We start from the raw sequence: 26142 nt of genomic DNA on the forward strand, positions 1-26142 counted from the left end.
GTTTTCTAAGGTAATAAGAACTGGGGTAAATAGCGCTACATAGAATTTTATGCTTTTATCATTAGCATTTTAATAAAGGTGATACTATCATTGTAGCATGGCACCCATGCCTCCTTTAGAGTTTAGAGAACCATGTTTTTCCTTTGAGCCAAAGCCATTTCCTTCTATGTGCAAAAACTAGCCCTTTCAGGGACCCTCAATCAAACAATAGGGCTGTATTCTTAAGTCCTTCAGTGTTGCAAGCAGTGTTTCTCAACCTTGGCAACTTTAAGACATGCTGGCTGGGGAATTCTGGGAGTTAATGTCCGCATGTCTTAAAAGTTGCCACGGTTGAGAAACACTGCTTGCAAGAGTCAAAGATAAAAACGGGAGTGGGAAAGGAGGAGATGCAACATATTTTAAGCGTGTGTCTTTTCTCACGTCTTATTTATCTCTTTTGTAGATTTGTTGCTTTCTGAGCATCACACATATCAAATGTATGCAGCATTTGTGTCTGTACCCTATATAAAGGCTTGACCGCCCCCTTAATAAATGCCTTTCGCTTCGCCTTCCAGCTCCTCCTGAGTTTTATGGGCAACAATAGTATTTCCCAATAGAAACCTCCTCGCAGTCCGGAGAGCCCCCATTCGTTCCTCCGCTCCCAACGGTTTCGCTTCAAAACGCCCAGCGGGAAGCCCCACCCCCTCCCGTCCTTCCGTCACGACACCGGGCAAGCACGGAAGGCAGATTCCTGCGCTATTGTGTCCCCGCCCCCTCCAGGACATGAACCAATCAGGGTGCGGCAACTCTTCGTTTCTGCCACTCGTCTCTCCCTGCCCGTAGCCCCGAGTTTATGGTAACGCGATAACAACTTGCCGCGTGTGAAAGCCGTTTGGGTTATTTTGATGGCGGTAATGAGCTAAAGAAGATGAAGTTGAGATGGAAAACGCGTCCCTAACTGTGGCAGGGTCCTAATAGAGGTAGTTTCACCACCTAAGTTCGCAGTTCGCAGAAATGCGCGTCTGGCTCCTGATTTTTTTTTCGTGTTGCCCCCCCATCCGTCCCGGAGTAGTATGATCCTATTTCCCGCGTTGATGGCTACGAACCCCCTATTTCCTGAATGGGGTCTCCCGCGCGTCTTCTCAGAACGCTCCCCCCTTCCCGTTGATTAACTTGGAAGCTCCCGAACTGTCGGGAGATCCGACCATTCTAATCACTCGCAGTGTTTCAATGCCGGAGGTGGGAGGTGGGAGGAGGGGGAGGAGGGAGGAGGGAGGAGGGAGGGAAGAGATGATAAAAAGCAGAGCGAAGCCCACCGGAGCAAGTGTGCGTGTTTTTCGGTAGCTCAACTGCAAATCGGAGATTGTATTCCGCGGCCCCGGTTTCGTGCAAAGGAACGCTTTGCTACCCTCCCTCAGACACTAAAACCTTGGCTCAACTTGCTGTCCGCGAGCTTTCCGTCATTAGCAGCAGATTGCCTTGAACTGATCTAAGAGCCAAGGTGTTTGTTTTTTCTTTTCCCCTTTTGCGTGCAGAAATGTGTGTGAAGGGGAAACATGGTCCTGGCATCCATAAGCCGCACTTCCGAATGGCTTTTCGGACGAGCTGCGTCGTGCAAGGTGATTTGGGCTGGATTCACGCATCCTGCTAAGCTGCGGTTTGCTGTAAACTCTAGTGTCTAAATCATATCTTACGACCCACAATGACTGGCTTCACGCAACTTGCTGGGTCTGGCAGAAATCTGGTCGACTATTATAAGTCTTAAATAAGACATTTTTGTAGAGCTTTGCTGTAGTGGTTGTCTAGATCGGATTTTTTGCTAAACTAAACCAAACATACTCATGACTTTGTATGCATCTAGTTACTGGCTACCTGCGTTCCTGTACATCCCCTTGAATGTATGTATGTCCGTCTTGCAGACGGTGTTCTTGCTCGTAAGAGATCTGCCCAATAAGCTTAGGCTTTCATTCTTTCACATGGTGTTCAGGATCCAACAAAAAGCTATTGTAGAACATCATTGTGGAACAGTATAAATGTAGGCAGCTACCAGTAGTGTTTGCTGGTGATACCAGATCTTTTCTTGCTACTGTAGCTATCATGAGAGGCTTCTATGCCTTCCTGTTAGTTGGCCTTCTAGTTGGGCTTGACTTCTGGTCACCACAGTTGTGTAGTTAGTATTGTTGGCCACTACAAATATGAGACTCAGCAGCAGCATACAAATCAAACAAATAAATGGACAAGTATGTACTATCAAAGCCTGCCTCAGGCAGTAACTTGTAGCCTTTCCATAGACAGTTTTTATCTCTCATGGCATCTGAGTTCCAACCTCACACTAGGCCATAGTTTAAACATTTTGATAAATCAGCTACAATTAGTTAGGTTCATACAGTAGTCTAAATCATAGTTTGCAAGCAACAGTGGCTGAGTTCATATAACATGCTAAGCTGAATTAAACTAGGGTAGCATGATCTGTCAACTTGAACAGTACAGTAAGAAGAGACTTGAGGGGAAACTGAATCAAGCTCATATTGGACAGATTATTACTGCTGAAATGCATGCTCAAACTCTAAAAATGAGTTGAGTGTTAAAGCAGGTTCCTAGGTTAGAATGCAGGGGCACAGGATCAGAAAAAACCTTCTGTTCAACCTATGCATGCTTTAGAGCCATGCTTCTCAACCTCAGCAACTTTAAGATGTGTGGACTTCGACTCCCAGAATTCCCCAGTCATCATGCTGACTAGGGAATTCTGGGAGTTGAAGTCCACACATCTTAAAGTTGCTGAGGTTGAGAAACATGGTTCTTGAGCTTCCTACACTGTTTCAGGGTTGGATGACTTCCACACCATCATACCTTAAGGGCAATAAGGCATGTGCATGGTATTTGCATGGGTACACTCACGTACAAACCAAATTTAATCTTGTCCAGGCACACAGCCAAGTGGTACTGACATGCGTCCTTTAATGCGCCAAAATAAAGTCCAAAGTTGGTAAAATACTATTATTATAAAATCTCAGTTTAACAGACTACTGGGGGAAAGGATTCCATTACATGGCATGAATCAATGCAAATAACATAAAAATGCCTATTACAGAGTTATGCAAATGATGTAGATTGACACAAATGTGATATGTTGTTATAGTTTTACAGTTTTTAGAAACAGATTTTTCCATTATTTTGGGGGTGACATCCACACCTGATTTGGCCCCATTGCATCCAAAGTTCATTAAATAGAGTTTGTCAGATCAAGGGTTCACTGCATGTGTTATTTTTTTAAGTTCTGAAAATCATCTGCATGGAGTTTGCTCTCAAGAATAGATGAGCCCCAAGACCAGCTATATTTTAAATAAGACCTTTGCCAGGGAAGTTGTTTAATTTGAAAAAAAAAGAAAAAATCTGAATCTTTAGGTATCCCTACAGTGTTTTCTGATATTGGGAAAGATGAGGAAGGGTGATAGAGCAGATAAAAAACATGAACTGGTATAACTAGGTCCAGTATGACAGCTCAGGCTCTGAGGATGGCCAGATCCTCATTTGGTTTGGTCTATTCACACACAACAGCTGCAACTCCAGCTGAAGGTGGAGTCTACTGGAAATTATTAACTCTACCTCTTTTAGCTAGAAAGCATGGCTTAAGTTTTCATGTTCTATGGAAGAAGCCCTTCCCTTTCAGTCTTTAGCTGTGCCTTCTAGGAGAAAGAATGACCTTTCTTTCAGCTTTGTTTTGAGGGCCAAAACAATAAAAGAGATGGAATTTGAGCCACAGGCTGAGAGCAGAAGGAAGTTAAGCCATAAAATTCCATGCAGCAAAGGACACCAGCAGCTACAAGTATCTGAAGAACAAGTTTTACCTGACAAGATGGAAATTGACATATAGCACAAAAGCCATATGGAAGTTGAACACAAAATGAGAACAAATGCCTGGCTTCACAGACTCAGATGATTCAGGAACAGCTGCACTAGCATCAGCCAGAGGAGCTTCCAAGCAGCAAAGGAGAAGGGCAGAGGTAAACATTGAACTAGGCATCAGGTGAAGTGAACCCTTTAGCAAGTAAGCAAACAATGAGCAACACTAATCCTCCAGCAGCTGGGCCAGCACTGCTTGCCACCAGCAACTGTGACTGAAGTCAGTGCATGCAACTGAAACACGGATTTGGTCAGTCTCCACAATCAAACGTTTGGGAAAACATCTGATTGTGTTTGTCTGCAATGGAACAGCCACTCGAAGCGTGTCAGAACAAGAGAGGGGAGGGGGAAAATGCAAGGAGTGTGAAATGGTCTTGTTTGGGTTTCAGGTGGGAGTCAAGGACATTCTGCCGGAGACATCTGCGGCTGGCAGTGTTGGCCGTTGGAAGGAGGATGGGAAAGAAACAAGGGGAGGGGAATGCCTGGGACTGGAATGTTTTAATGGGGGATTTTGAGTGGGAATTTCTAATTGCAGCTTCTTCAGTGTTCTGTGCGCTTGTTTCCAATAAACGTAAATTCTGCATGTAGCTATTGTGCATGAGTTGGGTGAATGGTGAAACTGAAGTTGCCAGTTCTTACAGAGATCTTCCATGGGAGAGGAAGAATCTTAAGCCCTGCCTTCTGGCTAAAGAGGTGGAGTTAATCCTTTCCTGTCAGAGCCATCTTACAGCAGTCAGAAAGAGTACTCCATAGAAAGTCCAACTACCAATCAGTTTGGATATTCGCTTAGCGTAGGGTGGGTTATTAATGTAAATCCGTCTTTAATTTAAAATTAGAAAACTATAGTTTTTAGGTCATGAAGCTTAACATACATTGCAAAGAACTATGAGATTATTTGTAATAATGATAGCCTTTGTGCTGTAAAATATACAACTTTGTTATCTTTGCGAAGATAATGACAACAGGTACATTATGCTTTGTTAATTTGTGGGACTTCTGGAGGGAGAAATGGCAGACTGAAGATGGGGCCAACAGCCGTGGTGGAATGAAGAGCTGGTGAGTAGACCGGCTCTTTGAAACCTCTCTGAGCAAGGGGAGGACTTGAGATCACCCACAAGTGCTCCAGACAGCTGCTCCTCTCAAGGAGACTGCAAGACAGTGGTCTCTGGCAGGTTTAGAGCTCTGGGAGACGAGGGAATAGCCATCTTGCTCAAACCAGAGTCGGCGCCTTTGAAAGGACACCAAGTTCACATACTTCCTTTCTAATCACTTTCGGAAATTGCTGGTTAACTGCTTTTCAGTTATTTGGGTCAACAAGTTTGACAACATGGGATGAGTTTCCTTCAATCCTTAGCAGAAGAAAGTTTTAATTACAAGTTTAAGAACAAGTTTAAGCAAAAGAGTGATTATAACTTTGATTTTAGAAAGTTACAGCGGACTAATGGTCCAGATAAATTTGAAATAAATTTTTGGAATTAATTATAAAAAATCCTTCCTGTGGGAAAATGCTTTGGTTTTGAATTAAAAAAAAAGCATAAGATTTTAAAAATTGGACACTAGAGGGAACTAAAGATTACAATTAAAGGAGAAGAACATTCAAACTCACAATTAAAGAATGAAGCATAAATATTCTAACATTGGACACATTGAAGTATATTTTTGAACAATGGACTCAGAAATTAATTTTAATAGTGTCAACAGAGACACCTGCCTCTAGGGAGAGACTGTGTCTAAAAGCAGTTGTGGAAGAAGAACAAGTTTTACCTGACAAGATGGAAATTGAATTGAAAGTGGATTTACAAATGACAGGCTACAAGAATGACATGGAAAAAGACGTTACACTGGACATACAAAAGAAACCAGCTGATGTTTTAATAATCAAAAGGGATAAACAATAAACTAAAAGAGTGACCTAGATAATTTTCCTATACTGGATTTACTAAAGAAGTTCGTTGAAATTGCAAAGCATCTCATGAGAAGGGACAAAGAAAAATGAAAAGAAATCAAGTTTTACAGTTTTATTTGAATGGACTAAAGATTAAGATTGTTAGAAGTAAAAGGAAGGAATATAAAGTTGGTTTACTGATCAAGGTTAAAATAGATATGTTGTTATTTCTGGTAACCCTTAATGGACTTTTGCTGACACCAGGATTGAAATGAGGATGCTTTGTGGATTTGTTTATAAATAAGAGATGGGATATGGGAAGAAGAGATTACTTACTGTATTTTAAGAGGAAATGAACAGTTACTAAAATTGTTTGTACTTGTTGTGATGAAGGTAGAAGGTCACTTCTTTATATATTTCTTTTCTTTTTCTTTACTATATTTTTACTTTTCTCTCTTTTTTTCCCTTTTTTTCTTTTCTGCACCTTCTACTCTTCCTTTTTTATTCTTTTTTTAGTTTGCATTATTTTTTACTGTTGTAATTATAATCTTTAATAAAATTACTATTAAAAATTGTGGGCCCTTTTTCTTTTATTGGACGACAAAACTGACAGACCCAAATTAAAAAGTGCAGTGTTAAAAAGGGAAATAAACCAAGTTTAAAAGCAAAAGTAAACAGGAATGGAAAAGAAACTTCTCTAGGCGGGCACAGCACTGAGCTTTTGTCTTAAACATCATGAAGCTGTACTGTAATTCTGTTAATATTGTTAAAAGATTTCATTTTTTAAAAACAAAATTTTCTAGTCACTAATTCATTTATTTATATTTAGGATTATTTCTTAATAAATGTCATAAAAAGTACATATGTATATTTCTGAAGGAACCATTTTTGCTCTTCTTTTTTCCCTTTCATAGAGTAATTGAAATTATTAATGTGACCAAAGATGGCATCCTATTTGGCACAAGAAATTCAGCTTGCTAAGAGGCATGAAGAAATGTAAGTAGTTTCAGAAGATGTCCTGTTTTTAGAGGTTAGAAAAACACAAACATTTTATGTGAATGCTTAAGAATTTGCAGTACTATTCCCCAATCTGTAATCTGATTTATCAAACTGAGAATAACTGTGTGGCTGTTCGAAATAATTGATACTCATGCAAGATAACGCTGTCTTAGAGACATAACAAATTTTAATAACAGAAAGGTACTTCCTTCTGTTAAAAACTATGCCATATTCTGCCTCTAGAGGGAGCTGTTTCACCAGTGCTGCTTTTCAAATAAAATAGAATATGAAGTCCTCTTCATCAACCTTGTATTTTCTGATTGAATTCCAGCTACAACAGAATGATTAGATATTCCTTTTCTAAATTCAGTGTAATGTCCCATTTTATTGCATTTCTCTCCATGTTGCAGCTAGCACTTCAGAGTCTATCCAGATTCCTAAAACAATTTTTTAAACGTGAATGTGAATTGCAATATCCTAGCTATGTTTTAAATATTTTCCTGTTCAGAAGCAGATTGTAGAATTTTTGATCCGTAGGCCCAAAGTCTGCCTATTCTAGCTTCCTGCTTCCACAGTTAGCAATCTGTAGGAAACATGCAGACTGGATTTGAAGAAAATAGTTTTCATCCCATGATTGTTTCCAAGTAGCTGATAGCATAAAGTACTTTACTGTGTATCGGTACAAACAAGTATGATATTGGCAACTTTTCTTTCACACTCTATGAACCCTAGCATGACATTTACTTTTTAACAGTAATTGCACAGCAGCAAATTTTTCACTGAACCATGAAACCATAATCTCTTTCTGATCAGTCATTATGAATGCACGTCCTAGCCAGTATATATGTTGGTTAAATTTCTTGCACTAATATACACATTTTCATACTATCCTAGGATGAACCTCGCTTGCAATTTTGTTCCATTCCCTCAGTTTGGGGAGATCTTTTCGGTGCATCACTGCATTTAATAATTTGGTTTCATCCGCAGACTTGGTCACCTCGCTACTCAGGGCTGACTTCCGATCATGTATGGAGAGATTAAATAGGCTGTCCCCATTTATATCCTAATGTACAGTTTGTGGCACTAGGCTCTCCTATGGCTCCTCAAATGACCTTGTGTATCCTACTTATCTTTTATTCTGGCAGAGGAAAAGAATATTAAATGTATGGGCATAATTAGAATAGATTGACAGGACCAATATTCTTCTTAGGTTGAAAAGACAAGTTATTCATTCTTGGGAAAGAGTTTTTTAAAAGTACAGCAATTGTAGTAAGCTTAATGCCAAAATCTGTGAAGAATTTTCTGGATTTTTCTTCTCAAAAAGGAGATGGAAGAGCTAGTACAACACAGCAATCTAAATTGTTGAAGGTTTAAAAATAAAATAATGATGTAATATAATTCTACTGAATTAATGTAAAAAATAATCAAGGTTACAATGTTATTTGACATAATAATCTCTCAATCATTTATATAAATCTGAATGTAGCTGGTATTTCTTTAAGTTCAGATGAACAGGTGTCTTTCATGGAGGGAATATAGCTCAATACTAGAGCATCTACTTTGCATGCATTACATTCTAGGTACAATCTCAGATTTCACCATTTTTTTAAGGAGATAATAGTGGGTAGTAGCAAAAATTTCTCCCTAAGATTATAGACATTTGCCACAGAGCAAAAAAACAAAGGAGTAAATGGAAAAACAGCCTGTGTACAAATCTATACATACAGAGTCCAAATTCATAATACTTCTGTGCCAAAATAAGCAAAAAACAGTACCTCCCCATTTATTACTGGTTTAATATATCCTAATATTCATTGCACAGAGAGCTGACCCAGCAAACCAAAGAAATTGATGAAAGTCTTGTTTTCCTTATTTTTGGTGTTAGTCAATCAAGAGTAATAAGGGACTTGTTTTTCCTGTATACGTATTTGATGTTTAGTTTTTTTAGCTTTCTGAGACTCTTCTTCCAACTCTGTTGTTTGCTTTGTAAAGTTAAGATGGGAAATCTCCCCTGATGTAAGATTAGAAGGCTGCCCGATCCACATTTTACAGCCTCTGTGTACAACTTTCATCTGTATATAGCAGGGTTTCTCAACCAAGATTCTGTGGCACCCTTGGGTTCCACAAGAGGTCACTAGGGGTTCCCTGAGAGATCACGATTTATTTTAAAAATTATTTCAGATTCAGGCAACTTCACATCAAAGAGGTAAGTTTCATCCTTTATTTTTAGTTTAAGAACACTTAATGCATATACACATTCCTAAACACGAAACAAATATAATAATGTTGTAACTTCCGGCCTATATTTGAGCCTGAATGTGCAGGGGTTCCCCAAGGCCTGAAAAATATTTCAAGGGTTCCTCCAGGGTCCAGAGGTTGAGAAAGGCTGGTATATAGTACATATGCAGAATCCTGTTTCTCTGCAAACTACACTATATTGCTTCCTCCCAGAAGAGTTTCTTGAAATTACTTTACTAAACATTTTTTGAAAAGCCATTTTAAATCTATGCAGAGAATAGAACAGAGCCTCATTTCTAAAGGAAAGATTTGGAAAGGTTGTTTTTGAGAAGAAGAAACATTTGATTATTGTCAGTGAATCCGGATTGTAAGGAAAACATGACTGGTCTTTAAATTGTGTGGGACAGTCAAAGAGGTACATATGGCTGGGATTGGGAATGTGACAGCTTTTCTCCTGAACGTAGCATCATGTACATTTGCAGAACTACCCACAGTTACAGAATGCAGCTGACCCATATCAGAATTCATGCTATAGATGGCTAACTCTGCCTTGCAGGCACATCTCGTCTGAGGTGTTCTGCGCTGATTGTCTCATTTATGCACAGAGACTCCTTGTTATACAACAGGATGGTAACTTTCTCCACAGGAGCCCAGCAAGAAAGGGACTTCATGTGCTTTCCCCCTCTTCTCTGTTCTCCCACGCTGTATTCAACATAATTAGAGAAAAATTGGGTGAGGGTATAAGGTTGTTGTTTTTCTGGCTGTTGTGCAGAAAAAAAAATGCCTGCCCACTTATCATAATGTTTCCCTTTTGTAGACTCTCTCAGAGATTGGTGTTGCTTCAGCAGATGGAGAGTCATCTAAGAGACAAAGAAGCTGAGAAGGCATGGCATATGCAAGAAGTTGATGCAGCTCGTAAAAGAAATGTATTACTTTTAAATGTAAGTTTTTGTGGCTTTTAAGCAGTAACTTTATTGTAAAATTGCTCCGTAACAATAACCATGTCTTTCTGATGAATTCTCAAATAGTGAGTGACTAATGCTTTTAATTGCATCCAGCCAAAAATAGAGAAGTTTAATGCTGCAACATGTTAAGCATAATCAGGTAGTCCTCACTTAATGACCACAATTGGGACCAGAATTTTGGTTCCTAAGCGAAGCAGTCATTAAGCGAATCCAACCCGATTTTACGACCTTTTTTGCAGCGGTTGTCAAGCGAATCACATGGTTCCCCATGGTAAGTCTGAACCGTCACTAAATGAATGGTTGTTAACTGAGGACTATCGGTACATTTCTAACCAAAACAAAGGGACTAGAGGTTCTGGGGTCATGAGAATCAGCTTTCTGAATCACAACCCTGGTTCATCACTTTTGCTTTCCTTAATGGTCAACCAACTGCTCCTGGAAAGCTTTCTCCTATCCCTTGATGATAGTCCTCAATTTTCCTGTTATCTAGTACCTAGGAATATGCTGGTCTGAACACAGAACTATCATCTTAGCTGTTCTGTGTAATCGTAACTGATAGCCCTTTTCTCAGTGTGGTCATTGAGTCATAGATAAATCCCACAAAACACTCACAAATGCTCTCTTAAATCACCCAAGTCAAGTGATTGAGTGAGGCAATAAAGTACTGGTTATTTCCCTCTGCTTTCAACTATATGCCTGAATTGACCAGAACCTGACATATTGCTAAAAGAATTGTTCCTGAAACAGTGTGCTGACTGTTCTTAGAATGACTGAATTGCCATCAGATTTTTTTACAAGATGTCAGCTAAGGCTTTGTTGCATCATCATCATCATCATCATCATCATCATCATCATCATCATCAGTTAAGTTTAATATCTGTATTATTGGCAGCTTAATTAAAGCAATTTTCTCTCTATTCTTTCATTATCTCACTTTAGTTCGCTAATTCATGTATTTAGCATTCTGCTTAAAACAGCTGTCCTCGTTGTTGTTCCAACAACAGGCCTCTCATTCTTACACATTTTTTCCACTTTACTTTCAGATCCTGCACACATTTGCCTTCAATACTGCGTTTGGTTTTAATCCCTCCTCCTCTCTCCACTCTTACAAGCTTCCTTGTGATTTTTTTTTATGTAGTTCCACTTCTCAACTATCCGACAGCCCCTTGCTTTTCTGAGACTTTGCCTTTTCTCCCTTGTTGCTCTTTGTGCCTATCTCCATCCGGATCCCTTATTTTCAATTTATTTCATTGTGCTAAACCAATCAACAGAAGAAGAATACAAATGTATACAGTAGCATTAAAGGATTCACATAACCTAAAGTAGATAAACAAAGCTATTAATAAGGGTGGCGGGGAGATCTTACTTGTTCATCAAAAAAAGACTAATTCAAATGTTAATAAGCAGTACATATCCATTGCTGCAAATCAGATGCAAATTTTTCCTTTTGGTATTGCATAATAATCCTATTAACCAACTCCCATACCCCGCAAATCCACAGCAACTTAATATTTGTTGCATAATTTTTTAATATTTTACTGTAATATAACTTACTGTGATTTCTTTGATTGTTGTGAACTGCCTAGAGTCATTGAGAGCTGGGTGGCATACAAGTTTAATTGATGATGATGACGACTTCTCTAAGCCAAGTGTGGTGGTTGATTTTACAATCTTCATCTTTTTGTACCAAAATTAAGTGTTTCACATTTTCTTTACAGGAATTTTGAAGAACTTCCTTCTTGGTAATTAGTAGTAGTTCATTAATTTATACATAAGAAAGCAAATAGGTATACTTGTGTTATTAATGGGATAAGAGCTAAACCTGTTCGATATATCTGTTGCAAATAGGACTAAATCTGTCTGTCCCCCACCACTGAGAATGAAGCCTTCTGTTCCGTTGACATAGGTTCATTCTAGATGATTTTTGTTAATTTGATGTAATGAGAAGACAGTAGTATGGATGATGGGTATTATATTGTTTTGATCGTAGATGAACAGCCCCATAGACCTCTTGAGGTTTCCAAATACCCTTTTTGCAGCCTTTGGAACCTTGTCTGATCATGACTGCTGAAAATTGACAGCACATTCTCTTTCCATTTTGCATTGGGAAACAGGAGAACTGTAATGTAAAGCCTAAAATGGATGCATCACAGTTTTTTTTTTAAAAAGTCCCAAATTCCCTCCATAACCAAGTCTATAAATATGATGGGGCCCCATCCATTTTGTGATCTGCAGTCCCACAAAACTAGTCAGTGTGACTCCTAGCCATTAAAGATTACCTACCCCAATATGTTGGAAGCTTTAAAGCCTTTTGCTTTACCCAAGCTATTTTTTTGAAAGCACTCTTAAGTCTAAGGTGAGTATGAGCAAAACATACTGTTCCTGTCCTGAAACAGACTTCTTTCGCTTGGTATAGCACAATGACTTTCCATTTGGAAAACCGAGTTCTGAAAAACTTACCAGACCATCTTCAGAATGGCTGGAACATCTTGGTCTGGAGAAGAAACAGAATTCATTAGAAACAAAACTACAAAATGTTCAAGTTCTGGAACAGTACATTTTTATTCCTAGTAATCTAGAATGAAACTGCTAAGGAGAAGCATGCCACCATTCTTACTTCTTTAAGAACCTTTTGTCCATTGGAAATTACTTCAACATGCCGCACTTAGTGGAACTACTGCCATTATATTTTAGCGTACAGTATTGAGACAAATCACCCCACATTTCTACACTCCACTCTTCAAATATAAAGCAATCCTTAAGTGCTTCTACAGGCCTTCCAACGAAGGTGTGATGGGCTCATTATATCGCTTTCACACTTGCTTGCCCATGCCAGTAAAGGCTATCTCTGTAAATTTTATGACAAAACATTTCTCTAGGAGTGAGCCAAGTCATAAGAAATCTTATCACCCCTTCTTTTTCTTCTGGCTCAAAGTCAGCAGGTTCTACTGTCTCTAAGGAAACCATTTCCAACTGGCTGGTTACCGACTCTTTCCTTTAGGCAAGCATAAACACGGATCCTTTTGGATAGGAAGGGTTTTTCTTATGGCATGGTTAATCTTTTTACTCCTCAAACAAGAGGCTTAGATGTCAACTGCCTTATAGTCTGTTGTGCATTCATGAGTCACTCTGCCTCTCACCTAACTTTTTAGAGCAGCGTCTTTGATTTTGCAAGAAATTTTCCCCCCATCTGGATTTAAAAGATGGACGTATATGCTTTACCTCTGGAAAACATTTTTTTTTCTATTATGCCTTAATTTTCATGTTGTTTTTCCATTGGAGGTTCCACGGTGCTGCTTGTATTTGTGGCAGTTATCATTGTTTAATTTTTCTAGAGATATCTCTGGGGCAGTATGGCCTTGAGGACTGGAGACGTGTTACTTCTTCCTTTGAAAAAATGGGAAATTGCTTCCCTTTAATTGATTTGTTCCAAACATGTTATGACAGATCACCCACTCGCCCACTCTGCTCTTTTTGGAGCTGAGGGTTCCAAAACCTTTCTGTGCATATTTCAGCGGAGTGCTTTTGAGATTATTTCTGGCTGGATCAGAAAGGGAAATTTGCACATAGTGGGACTCTTAGTTCTTCACAGGAACTGGAATTTGGCTACATTTGGCAGAATGAGCAGTTCAAAGCTTGGAGAAATTTCAGTGGATCTTTAAAAAGAGACAATCGCAAAGAACAAAGAAATGGTGATTGTCATTTTCTTCATCATTTGTCAGTTTATTTTATGGACAACCTCGAAAGAGATCTAACTTGTTGCTAGCTAATTAATGGAGACTGCTGGTTCATTGATATATAAGTAATTTAACTTATATTCTTCTTACATTCCAATTAAGTCCTGCATTGCTTCTGTGCTACGTGGGAAGGGTAGGAGAAACGGTCAAGATATACAGGCTATTGCTGCCATTGTATTGCACTGTTCTGCATAATTTCTCTGAATACCAGAACTGTCAGAAAACTCATGAAAGAAACAGAAGACCATGAAAACAAATTGCCTGGCAGGAAAGAACAGCATTACTGATTTTAGATGTATTCATTTTATTCTGGTTTTAACAGGCAGGCAGCACTGCAGATGCTTTCTGATAACAAAATAAAACAGGAAGGAGATCTACTCAGAACACTATATTAGAACCTTGAAAATAAGGTTTGGATTTATGTGCCAACTTTAGAAAATTGTTCCCAATAACAGGCATTGTACATTTCACAGTTACCATGTGGAGAGTTGTTGATTTGGCTTTGTCGGAAAAACACCGATGCCATGACGAGGTGTCACTGTATTTGCCTATAGTTAGTTGAAATTGAGTTAAAATCATTTCAGTTTTGCTTCAGAGCTATAAAAAGAGTTGTTATTGCTCTCTCAGTTGTAACTGAAATGTTGTACTTCCAAAACAGAGAAATGGCTGAAATTCCAATCCAAGGAATCTTCTTGTTTGGCTTTATTCAGCAAAGGGTAATATTAAAATTAGAATGAGTTGATTCTTTGAAATTTGAAGTTATTTTGGCAGCAGTGCTACATATACTTACTTTGGAGCAAGCAGCATTGACTTCAGTGAGTTCTGTTCCTAAGAAATGATGAAGCAATTAATCCAACTTTCTCCATGTTCCGACAGCCATTTTTCTATCTATCGATCTATCGATCTATCGATCTATCGATCTATCGATCTATCTATCTATCTATCTATCTATCTATCTATCTATCTATCAAATTTATCACTGTCCATCTCCCCACAAGGAGGGACTCTGGGCAGTTTACAGTAAGACACAATTAAAACAATGCAATATAACCATAGAATAAATATAATGCATAATAAAATATAAATATGATGGAAACCAGATGGCTAAAAGTTATCTATAAACCCACAAGCAAAACAGGGCCATTCTAGGGAGCTAGCCATCCCCAGGAGCGACTGTAAGATTTCTAAAAAGGGATACTATTGGAATATGATAAAAATTACTGTCACATTATCTCCCACCCACCCGCCATTCATTGCTAATGGATAAATAATGAATAATGGTAAAAAATAATGAAACTCAGTTGTTTTGGTGCCACATATACTCTAAACTCAGGTACACATGGCACCAAAACAATTTTTGTGTGCGTCAGAAGCACCTACCAAGGCACTTCTGAATTGAGTAAGTTTCATAATATTACAATGTTATAGAAATTGAAATCCTCAACTCCTCTTAAGAAGATAGAGATAGGCAACATGATTGAAGAAACTGGTTTTATGTATGAAAAGCCACACATATCAACTGTAGATTTGGATTTTAAGGTTTCTATTAAGTTATATCTTTTTAAGACAGATTTTATTTAAATATCATAACCTCTGATACTTTTGTGCATAACTCCCTATAATTTGCATACTTTCCAGGAAAGAAAGAATGTAGCTCTTCCTGTAAATAGTAGTCAGCTAGACAGTGCTCTGTAACTGAGGATGTTTACTAACATGCCACCCACTTCCACAAGAATACTAGAATGGCTTCTTTTCATTTATTAAGTTCAAATATTGATGGCAGAAAACTTCACAGTTCTTTGCTACATTCTTATTCTATTGCAGACTTAAGTACTGTTTCCAACAGTGAGGTAAAATCTTGTCCCGTGTATGCTATCCAGTGCGTGAATAACATAACAAATGTTATTCCCCATGCTGGCTGGGGAATTCTGGGAGTTGAAGTCCAGACATCTTAAAGTTGCCAAGGTTGAGAAATACTGGTATAGAGATTAAGCTGTTGGATGGAGTGGGAAGATCTGGGTCTTCCCTCCCCCTGGCAACTTTAGGCCAGTCACTTTCTCTCAGCCCAGCTTATCTCACAGCTTGGCTGTTGTGGGGACAAATAGGAGGAAGGGGCACTAGTTATGCCACCCTCAACTCCTGTACAAAAGGCAGCATATGCATTTAATAAATAGATAGATTCTGTAGCTATAAAGACTCGAATTCTTCTCAGTCCTCATCACAACCAGGGAACTATTCAGTTGTTCAGATCATTCAGCACTAGATGATGTGAAACCAGGCTGTTCATTGGAAGCCCTAAGAATGAAGCTAAAACTATAGCTTAGATATTTTGGGCACATAATATGAAAGTAAGAGCCAATGGAGAAGACCTTGATGCCTGGAAAAATGGAAAGCAATTGAAAAAGAGGCTGTCAGAAGTGAAAATGGCTTTATAGTATCTTGATTACATAAGCATAAGCTTTGAAGAACTCAGAAAAGCACCTACTGGCAGACAGTTGTGGCAGAATAAATTGAATATAAATTGAATAAATAAATAAATGGTAGGCATCTCAGAAGTCACCTCTGACTTGGTGCCTTCCTGTGTTGATCTCTCTTGCCTTACTCCTATCTGTCTTTGATGTTTGTTAAAAGCCCCAGTGTTTTAGGCTAAAATAAACACTGCCGCCACCGCCCATCCGAATCTGCAGTTAATATGCTAAAGGTGTTTGCCCAATTGACCATATATGTTAAAAAGCATTGCCAAAAGCACACCCTGTCACTGACACTTAAAGGAAAACTAAAACCGGCATGGCTGCCTCTAGCTATTAGCAGCATGCAAAAATGCCATCAAATCTCAGTGACATCATTTTCTTCCCTTAAGGCGTCTTTCAGCTCCCAGCCACAATTTTTGTCAGTAGGCTGTCATTAAATCAGGATTCTGGATGACAATAGACTTCAGAATATGCTCTAACTGGAGAGGAGCAACAAAAAGACACATCTGGTATGTAGGCCTTGCGAAAGTGCCCTTCTCAACTAAAATCAATGCAAGGCAATGCTGTCCCCCCCCCCCTTGCCCTAAAGTGTTTTTCTTTCCTACTATTATAAACAACATTTTGAAAAAAAAAATTCAGGCAATCACCAAAATGATCTGGGCTGGAATGTTCCTAAAGGAATTTAAGTCTGTTCCTACAGACTTAAAACGCTACGATAAAAATAAGTTCATCAACCATATAGCACTCCAGTAAACTAGGAATGAATTGTGCCAGAGAAATTTACTATAACAACTTTTTCTGTTCAGGCTACAGCCAAACCTTTCTTCTGTACTCCAGCTGCCCTGTCATTTTGTTTCCAGACTTGACAATGCCTGTGATTGCAAACCATCTCCTTTAAGAGATACCAGGAGGCCCATGATGTTGCTCTAATTACATTATGTGGGAAGGAGGAACATGGGTTTGTATTCCTCCCACTCCCCACCACCACCACTTCTGCATGTTGAAGCTCTCTCCAACCGTCATGTTTTTTCATTCCCACCTGCAATAAATTTGCTCCACATCCCTCAATCTTTATTTATATTAGAGTAGCTTTTCCTTCTAACAATACTCCAAGTAGTTACCCTATTTGTTGTAAGCATCCCAGGTTTTTTTATGTTCTTTTAATCTGCATCAAGATCTGTATTCTTTGGCACTGCCACGGTTTGGAAATTATAGGAAGTCCCTTTGGGAATTTCCTTCTTTCTGTTTTTTCCTTTAAATGTCTTAGTCTTCACACTCACTCACTGCTCTTGATGATGCCATCTGCTACATTCCCCTCTTCCATTTCTGTTCAGTTTTGGCTTCTTCACACCCCACTCCCACATCCCTTTCCTAGCTCTCTCAATTTGCCCAAAAGGCCTGCGCTTGAAGTCTAATGTTTGTGTATGAAAGACCACAGAAAAAGGCGGGGTGGTCGTAGCTTCAAGGAGTCGCTTCCCCCTTTTCTTAAATCAAGTCTAGTTCTCTGTGAACAGCGCACATGGAAGTGGAAGGCCCTGTGCAGATTTCCTAAGAAAAGCTAATAGAGGTGAGTTTTCGTTGGAGTTTGAATGTCTGGTGAACAGCTTGCTGCGTTGCTTCATCTTTGTGCACATGTTACGAATGCATATTAGCAAGTCATCTTTGTCTTAAGCAATGAAGAGCTTCAAGACTGCTGCCTCTTTTGTAGCTTTCTTACTTTTGTAGCTTTTGCTGAGAGAGAATATTGGCTTCATCACACGTGCACAGCGAATGCTTTCACTCCAGATTGTGAACTGGCTTAACTGTAACTTACCCTCAATTCAAATCATGCAGCTCAGGTTTCCAGAAGAAAGTACCTCAGTAAGAATAAGGAACAGTTCTTGCGCCCTGAAGAGGATTTATCAAGAGTACAATGAACTCATTTAAATTCCTCCATCTTATTCCTGAACATTCTCTTTGTGAGGATTTTGCCTTATAAAGTCAATAAGGCTACTCGCATTGGGCAGATTCAGGTAATTCCTGGAAAGTAAAGAAGTATTGTAAAGAAGTAAAGTAAAGAAGTATTGTAAAGAAAGTAAAGAAGTATTGTAGAATCATTGAGTTGATGGGGCTTTTGTTGGCTGCATAATGCATCCCCTTGCTTGTGGCAAGACATTTGAAGCTGTATCGTTCCCAGTAGAGGGTTGTCTGGCTTCTCCAGCAAGGGAGAGTCCTCCATTTTTTCTGGGCAATTGGTTCCACTGCTGTATAGGGCCTCCTGTCAAGATGTTTCTCCTAATATTCACCTGAAATCTAAACTCCTGTATTTTAACTGTTAGATCTAGTCCTGTCTTATGCTACAGAAGAGAAATCTTCTGTATAATAACCTTGAGGTGTTAAAAATGCTCTGCCATGAGGTGTTTCTCCTGTATCAGTTCCTGTATCAGAAATCTTTGAGATTTCTGTGGTGATGGAACTTGTCTTCCATAATGATGGCTACTCTTTTTCTCCTCTGTATTGCAGTGTATAACCATCTTAGATTTGGATTATTGCATTGATGCAAATAAGGGCCATTTTCTATATTTCGTGGCATTAACACAACCTTTCCCTGGGTGTATATTTGGTGAAGTCTACAGTTGTTCCCACAGAAAATGTATTTGCTTAATGCTGATGAGAGATCATATCAAGCACACCCCAAGCAGAGCTGCCTTCTAGCCAGCATATAGGTGCAGACAGATTGCAGCTTTGTGTCTTGGGATTTTGAAATTAGCTTCTAGGGCTTGACCCCTCACTACATCACTGACATAGTAATGTAGTAACTTGGCAATGCCTGTGATTGCAAACCATCTCCTTTAAGAGATACCAGGAGGCCCCTGACGTTGCTCTAATTACACTATGTGGGAAGGAGGAACATGGGTTTGCATTCCTCCCACTCCGGCCCCCCCACCTCTGCACATTGAAGATCTCTCTGACAATCATGTTCTTTCATTCCCACCTGCAGTAAATTTGCTCCACATCCCTCAATCTTTATTTATATTAGAGTAGCTTTTCCTTCTAACACTATTCCAAGTACTTGCCCTGTTTGCTGTAAGCATTCCAGTTTTGTATTGTTTTAATTCTGTGTCAGGATCTGTATTCTTTGGCACTGTCATGGTTTGGAAATTATAGGAAGTCCCTGTGGGAATTTCCTTCTTTGAATCATTTTGACATTCTTCTGGTGACACCCCATTATTAAGCAGCTATCCACTAGGTCTTAAGTTCTTAGCGGTATGGGGATACCAAGTCATCTTGTATGCCTCCTGAATAATCTGTATAACAACCAAGTAGCAACAGTAAGAACAGACCACGGAACAACGGACTGGTTTAAGATTGGGAAAGGAGTACGGCAGGGCTGTATACTCTCACCCTACCTATTCAACTTGTATGCAGAACACATCATGCGACAAGCTGGCCTTGAGGAATCCAAGGCTGGAGTTAAAATCGCTGGAAGAAACATTAACCATCTCAGATATGCAGATGATACCACTTTGATGGCTGAAAGCGAAGAGGAACTGAGGAGCCTTATGATGAAGGTGAAAGAAGAAAGTGCAAAAGCTGGCTTGCAGCTAAACCTCAAAAAAACCAAGATTATGGCAACCAGCTTGATTGATAACTGGCAAATAGAGGGAGAAAATGTAGAAGCAGTGAAAGACTTTGTATTTCTAGGTGCGAAGTTTACTGCAGATGCTGACTGCAGTCAGGAAATCAGAAGACGCTTAATCCTTGGGAGAAGAGCAACGACAAATCTCGATAAAATAGTTAAGAGCAGAGACCTCACACTGACAACAAAGGCCCGCATAGTTAAAGCAATGGTGTTCCCCGTAGTAACATATGGCTGCGAGAGCTGGACCATAAGGAAGGCTGAGAGAAGGAAGATCGATGCTTTGGAACTGTGGTGTTGGAGGAAAATTCTGAGAGTGCCTTGGACTGCAAGAAGATCCAACCAGTCCATCTTCCAGGAAATAAAGCCAGACTGCTCACTTGAGGGAATGATATTAAAGGCCAAACTGAAATACTTTGGCCACATAATGAGAAGACAGGACACCCTGGAGAAGATGCTGATGCTAGGGAGAGTGGAGGGCAAAAGGAAGAGGGGCCGACCAAGGGCAAGGTGGATGGATGATATTCTAGAGGTGACGGACTCGTCCCTGGGGGAGCTGGGGGTGTTGACGACCGACAGGAAGCTCTGGCGAGGGCTGGTCCATGAAGTCACAAAGAGTCAGAAGTGACTAAATGAATAAACAACAACATCCACTAGGTCAGCAAAGCCATCAAATCTAATAAACTTACCATTTATTAATTAAAATAATAAAGGCCGGATAAAAATAAAATATAAATAAATAAATGTTTTAATCTTTTTTTTTCTTCTGATTATGTGCTATTTTCCCAGTGTTCTAGTTCTCTTGTTGACAGGTCTGAACTCTGAAACATGTAATTATTACATTTGAGGGTTGGATATGGCTACATGAAATCTCCAAAGTCCTTTTTTGCTGCCCCCAGAACACTGTCTGACAGCGCTGCTAAATTTTGATTTCCCACCAGTAAGAGAATCATGAAAACTACAGTACAAGTTTAAAAGTAGTTCTTAACCTATTTTTAGAAGTTTTTTTTTAACTTTGTTGTGTGAGCAAATCCATTGTAGGATTAGAGAAAAAAGTGCCATTTGTACACATAATGATGTACCTCGGAAGCTGCATTAAACTTTGGTGAGTCCAGAAGTATGCAATTTATAGCTGAATTTGCTCTCATTTATCTTCCGTGGATATTTTATTTCTTAGCATTTATACCTCCACCTTTCTGAAGCAGTTTGTTTATTTAATCAGCTTATATGCTCCCTCAATTGAGGAGGCATCATTACTTAGTAGAACAATTCAAAAGAAAAGCATAAACACAGGATTCCAGATGAAAAGAACTGCAATTGCAAGTGCTTCTTCATACAGCATGCAACTGCTCAATGGAATTAGTTGCAGACATTGTAAAGGTGGCTGCAAACTTAGCTTGAAACAGGGATTAAATAGTCATACCAAATTTTGATTTTAAAAAAAGAAAGAAATGGGTTCTTGTTGTTTTTTTTTAGTGGGAAGCTAGTAAATTATTTATATATTTATGTTATACCATGGATGTTTTAATTTTGTTGTTAGCTGTAAGCTGCATCTTTATGGAGTTAGTGGCATGTGAATTCAAGAAATAAGTAAAAGACTGGTCTCAACTCTAATAGTTATTTCCAAGAATGCTTCTAGTACTGTATATATCTTAGCAGCGTTCTTAGAAAGTAAAAATGAAAAGGGCCTGCAGCCCTGTGCTTTGTTTTTTGTGTGCTTCCTTGGAACCCCAAGTGATTTGTGGGGAGTAATGGCCAAGATAGGAGATGTTTTGTGAGAATATCCATAACGTGCTCTCAGTATTTCATATGGGTCTACTGATTCCAAAAGATTTGGGACGCAGACATAGCTTATTTTATTTATTAATTTATTTAAGGAATGGGATTGCTGCTGGTGTACCACCATCCCTGTTGCACAGCTTCATCCCTGCCTGAGCTTCTACATTTTATTGCCAGCATAGCTATAAAGACCCTGAGACTGTTAGTCTTGGAGGACTTTAATTTGCCATCTTCATGCTGTTGAGATCAGGAGTTCATGGCCCCATGGCAACCCTTAACCTGTCCCAAGTCATTGAAGGCCTGACACATGCCAGAGGTTGCACTTTAGATCTATTTTTTGTCCTAGTGCAGTTGTGATGTGATCTGGTTTTAGAGAACTTGACCAACAATCTGCTGCTGCGAAGAGATCTCTCTGATCACCTTTCAGCTCACTAGTGCAACTCTCCCTGTGGGGAGAAAGGGTTTATTAGATCAGCCCACTGCAGGTGACTTCTGACTCCTGTTGGGTTCCAGAGGGAGCTTAGGGTTTTCCCTGAGGACCTGGTGGGCAGTTTAGCTGAGACCTTAGTCACAACCCAGAATGGGCTTGTGGTGGAGGCCTTGGACTGCATTGCTCCCACATGGCCTCTCCCTGTGTGCACCTTGATTCTCCGAAGAACTCTGGAAGATGTAGTGACAGAAGAAATTCTTGGAGCACCATTAGAGGAAGACAAAGAACAAATCTGATTGAACTTGATTGGGATTCATTGTGGCAATAGGGGCAGCTAAATGTTATTTCTCTGCCCGTATCACATCTGTTGACAGCCATCCAGCAGCCCTGTTTAGGATGACCTGTTCCTTGCTGGAACTTCAGGAACATCTAAAAGGCCACTGTGAAAAATATTTGAGCTAGCTGGCAGATAAAGTTGACTGGCATGTCTAGCTGAGGTTTCTGGAACATAGTCTTTGGAGTTGCCTGGACTGACTTTGACTTCCAAATGCAGTTCAAGGTGCTGGTTATCACCTATAAAGCTCTTCATGGCATAGGGCTTGATTATTTGAGGGACCAATTATCTCCATTCATTTCTGCCCTTCCTGTAAAACTGGGTAGAGCAGAGGTACTCCTGGTCCCTTCAATTGAACCATGTCATCTATCGGGACCTAGGAGACTCACCTTGTCTGTTGCAATGCCTGTCCTCTGGAACAGCATCCTTTCAGAGTACGGGAAACTGTATGGTTCCCACCCTGAAGGTGTTCATCAGTCTGAAAACTTGGCTTTGCTTCCAGGCCCAGAGGAAGGATGGTTGCTATGTCCCTCTCAGTTTTGGGGGTGTTGTATCATTCCATTTTGGGGACCTTGTGTTCTTCCAGACTTGATTATTTTTGTTTGTTTGTTTTGTTTCTGTTTGTGACTTTTAATACGTAAGCCACCCAGAGTTATTTGGAATCAAGGGGCCTCTAGATCTAATTAAATAAATAAATTGATATGTCTTATTGTAAATAATTTATGCTGTAAGCATATACTGAAAATTTAAAAATACTGTATAGTTATAATTTAAATAAATTATAAAATTCACATCCCACATTATCATTATACAATGCCAAAGTCCAGCAGGGCTGGGGTGCAGCTATTAACTAATGCTTTTTGTTTCCTCCTGCCATTTCCAGCAGAGGCTCCTTTGGAAGGAAGTAATCCATGTAACTTTTTCTATGTTAACTGTTGAGAGTTGTATGATTGCAGGGATGTAGAGCTATGTTTCACAAGTTAATAAATTTAATAAATATACTTGTCCTAAATCACAGGGGGGTTTAAAGGCTTAGAAATTTACTGGAAGCCTTCGGAATTGATCTAATAAGTTCCATGCTGCTGAACGAAAGAAGTATTTTTTCCCCCTTTTCTTTCTCTCTTTAGATTGTAAGCAACTTGGAACATAGATCTGTCTCTTTTTCTCTGTGCTTCTGGTGTCACTTATATATGAGTTGCAACTTGTATGGCTAGAATATTACTTCTATTTCCATAGTTGCTTAAAAGGAAAATGAATTACAGATGACATTTCTGGAAACGTCCTTCTTTTCAACAGATTCTCTGTGTATTGCAGGATTTAGAGGCAGCAGCAAAAAAGCTACAATCCAGAGAGCACTTGCTTCTACACCCTGAAACTGTTAACCTTGAAGTAAGCCTAAAGCAGTTTCTTAGGTTTTTATTGTCTTTAACACTGGCATATCAGCTCTTTGCTTTGTCTTGCTGTTAAACCAAATTAGTCCTGAAAAATGCAATGATTGTTGTGTCTTCAGTACACTTTAAGGCCCCTTTTTTCAGAATAAAGCCTGTTACCCAGTTTCAATTTAACATCAGATTCTATCATTTCAGTTTTCAGTGTAATGTTCATTTCACTGTGAGAACTGAAAGTTTCCACACTGTTTTTCCATTCCCTCATTTTATACATTGGGACTTTTTTCATCAAGATTAAGAAAAGCCATTCTGAAGAAAACGTGTACTATAGAAAAATGGCTACAGTATTAGTTTCAGCATTGGCCTCTCAGCTGGACTGTGTTGCACTTTGAAGCAGCTCAAAATTCACCCAAAGCATAATATGCAAGTGGTACAATTCTCTGCCCCCTCCCACGTTTCCAAGTTAGAAAGAGGGCCAAGTCTTACCCATATCGTACTGTGCTTCAGAAGTATCTTAAACAGGTGCAAAAGAAGCCTAAAAAGAGATGGACCAACTCCATGTTTCCTCTGAAATTCAGAGCTGTGGTGGGAAAAGGGGCCTCACTCATGCCCCCGCCCCAGCTCTAAATACTTCAGAAGCTCAGGGCAATGTTTGAGGATGAGTCAGCACTCTTATAACTGCAAACATTGGGTAGCTTTTGCATAAGAAGTATGAGAGCAGCAATGATTGACAGCAAGAAAATGGAATAAGAATGATTGACAAGAAGAGACAGTTTAGAAGAGGGAATGCAAGAGAACAAATTTTAAAAAGGAGTTAGTGGAGAGAGAGGAAGGATAAGACTGATGGTTTGGATAGGTCTTCAAGGAAGGGATTAATTAGATTAAGATATTAGGCCATTATTTGTTGTGCATCGAATGAATATTTGTTTGGGCTACTTCCACTGATCATTTTTAAGCAGAAATCTGACTTGAGCAAGATCTCTTCCACCAGTCCCAATGCTCTGGTTTTGAATTCTAAAGTATAGAACTGAGATTGTTCTATTGCTCTCTGAGAATGAAAGAAGAAAGAAATGAGGTAAGAAGGTGGTAATAAATTAATTGGGGGGATGTTAGGGCAGGTCTAAACCTAGTGGACGGGGGGGATGCCTATCCTTTAGCGTCAAGATCTACGTTTAAACGGTGGATCCCAGAACATCACAGTTTTTGAAGCCAGCTAAATTTCATGGAACCTTGAACAGATTGTTTGTACCATTCCCTTGACATTGTGGATTTAAATAACATAAACATTCGTTAAATCAGTGGAATTCATGATTGTGCTTATGTAAATGTCAAACTATTTTTAGCCTCCGAATAAATCAGTGTTTTAGACAAGGTTTTTAATACTAAAAATGTTTGAGAATAATGTTGAAGTTCAGAAAAAAGTAACTCCTCTCTCTCTCTCAAAGAAACAATTATGATGTTGAAGGATTACCTTTCTAATACATTATTCACCACAAGAGGGCACATCCAATTATTGCATATTTACTCTAGGTACTGAAATCCTTCCAAACTCCATTATATTGTATAATTGAGGGATTTAAGATTTAGCAAGAAAGTAGTTTGGCCTTTTCTAAATTACTTCACACATAAAGCAAGCTTTAATAATGCATCATATGTTCAGATTCTTTTGCTGTTGGGCTGGTAAATAATAGGTTATATTGTGAAGCAATTAAATTTCATGTTGTGTTATACCTTTTTTCTAGACTCTTTACTGGGCCAAAGTAGAAGAATCCATCCCTAAGTGGGAGCCATTTTTTTTAGGAAGAACACAAGCCCCTATTGGTGTTAAAAAAAAAATCACATCACATCAAGCAGCACATGAGATCAGCACCAGGATAAACCGGAAACAAAAATGAAATAACAACCAGGGGGGAATTTATTCAAACTTCAGAATGGTGGATCATTATATAGTTCTTTTAAATATTTGTTGGATAAGATTGTCAATTCCAAATCTGCACTGAAGCGTTCTTCCCCAAAGGCCTGTTAGCTACATGGAAGTGACTTTGATGTCAAATATGAACAACACATTGCAGGATGAAAACTCAGCTGTTCAATTACTCAGTCAAGATGAGAAATAATGTAATCTGTTACTTGTCCTTCATTTTTGCTGTGGAGAGATGCTTTTTCCCAATAAAAGTGGTAGAAGGTATCAGTCTGGCTTACTGTCCCATAAAAGGATTTGCTTAATGGGAGGACACAACACTTAGAGAATATTGATATGTAGCATATGCTTAAGGACTCAGTAGAAATCAGGTGATGAAGACTCAAGTACGGCCCACTAAATTTGTACCTTCTCTAGCTTATTCTCTGTTGGATTTGGTTTGTAAATACAAGTTCTATGGCTAAAGATTACAGTGCTGTCTTAGAATATTTCAG

The 26142-nt window shown here is 39.1% G+C and overlaps 1 protein-coding gene across 1 annotated transcript; it reads left to right on the top strand.

The window, feature by feature from the left end:
* Positions 1-818: 818 nt before the first annotated feature.
* On the top strand, positions 819-25915 carry CEP15 (centrosomal protein 15). Its single transcript, XM_063291522.1, is given in 6 exon segments — positions 819-959; positions 6682-6763; positions 9822-9945; positions 23654-23728; positions 25470-25570; positions 25572-25915. Coding segments are annotated over 5 exon segments (387 nt in total). The 5' UTR covers positions 819-959; positions 6682-6710; the 3' UTR covers positions 25606-25915.
* The last annotated feature ends 227 nt before the right edge of the window (positions 25916-26142 follow it).

The sequence above is a fragment of the Candoia aspera genome, chromosome 2, assembly GCF_035149785.1.
Source record: "Candoia aspera isolate rCanAsp1 chromosome 2, rCanAsp1.hap2, whole genome shotgun sequence".
Lineage (NCBI taxonomy): Eukaryota > Metazoa > Chordata > Lepidosauria > Squamata > Boidae > Candoia > Candoia aspera.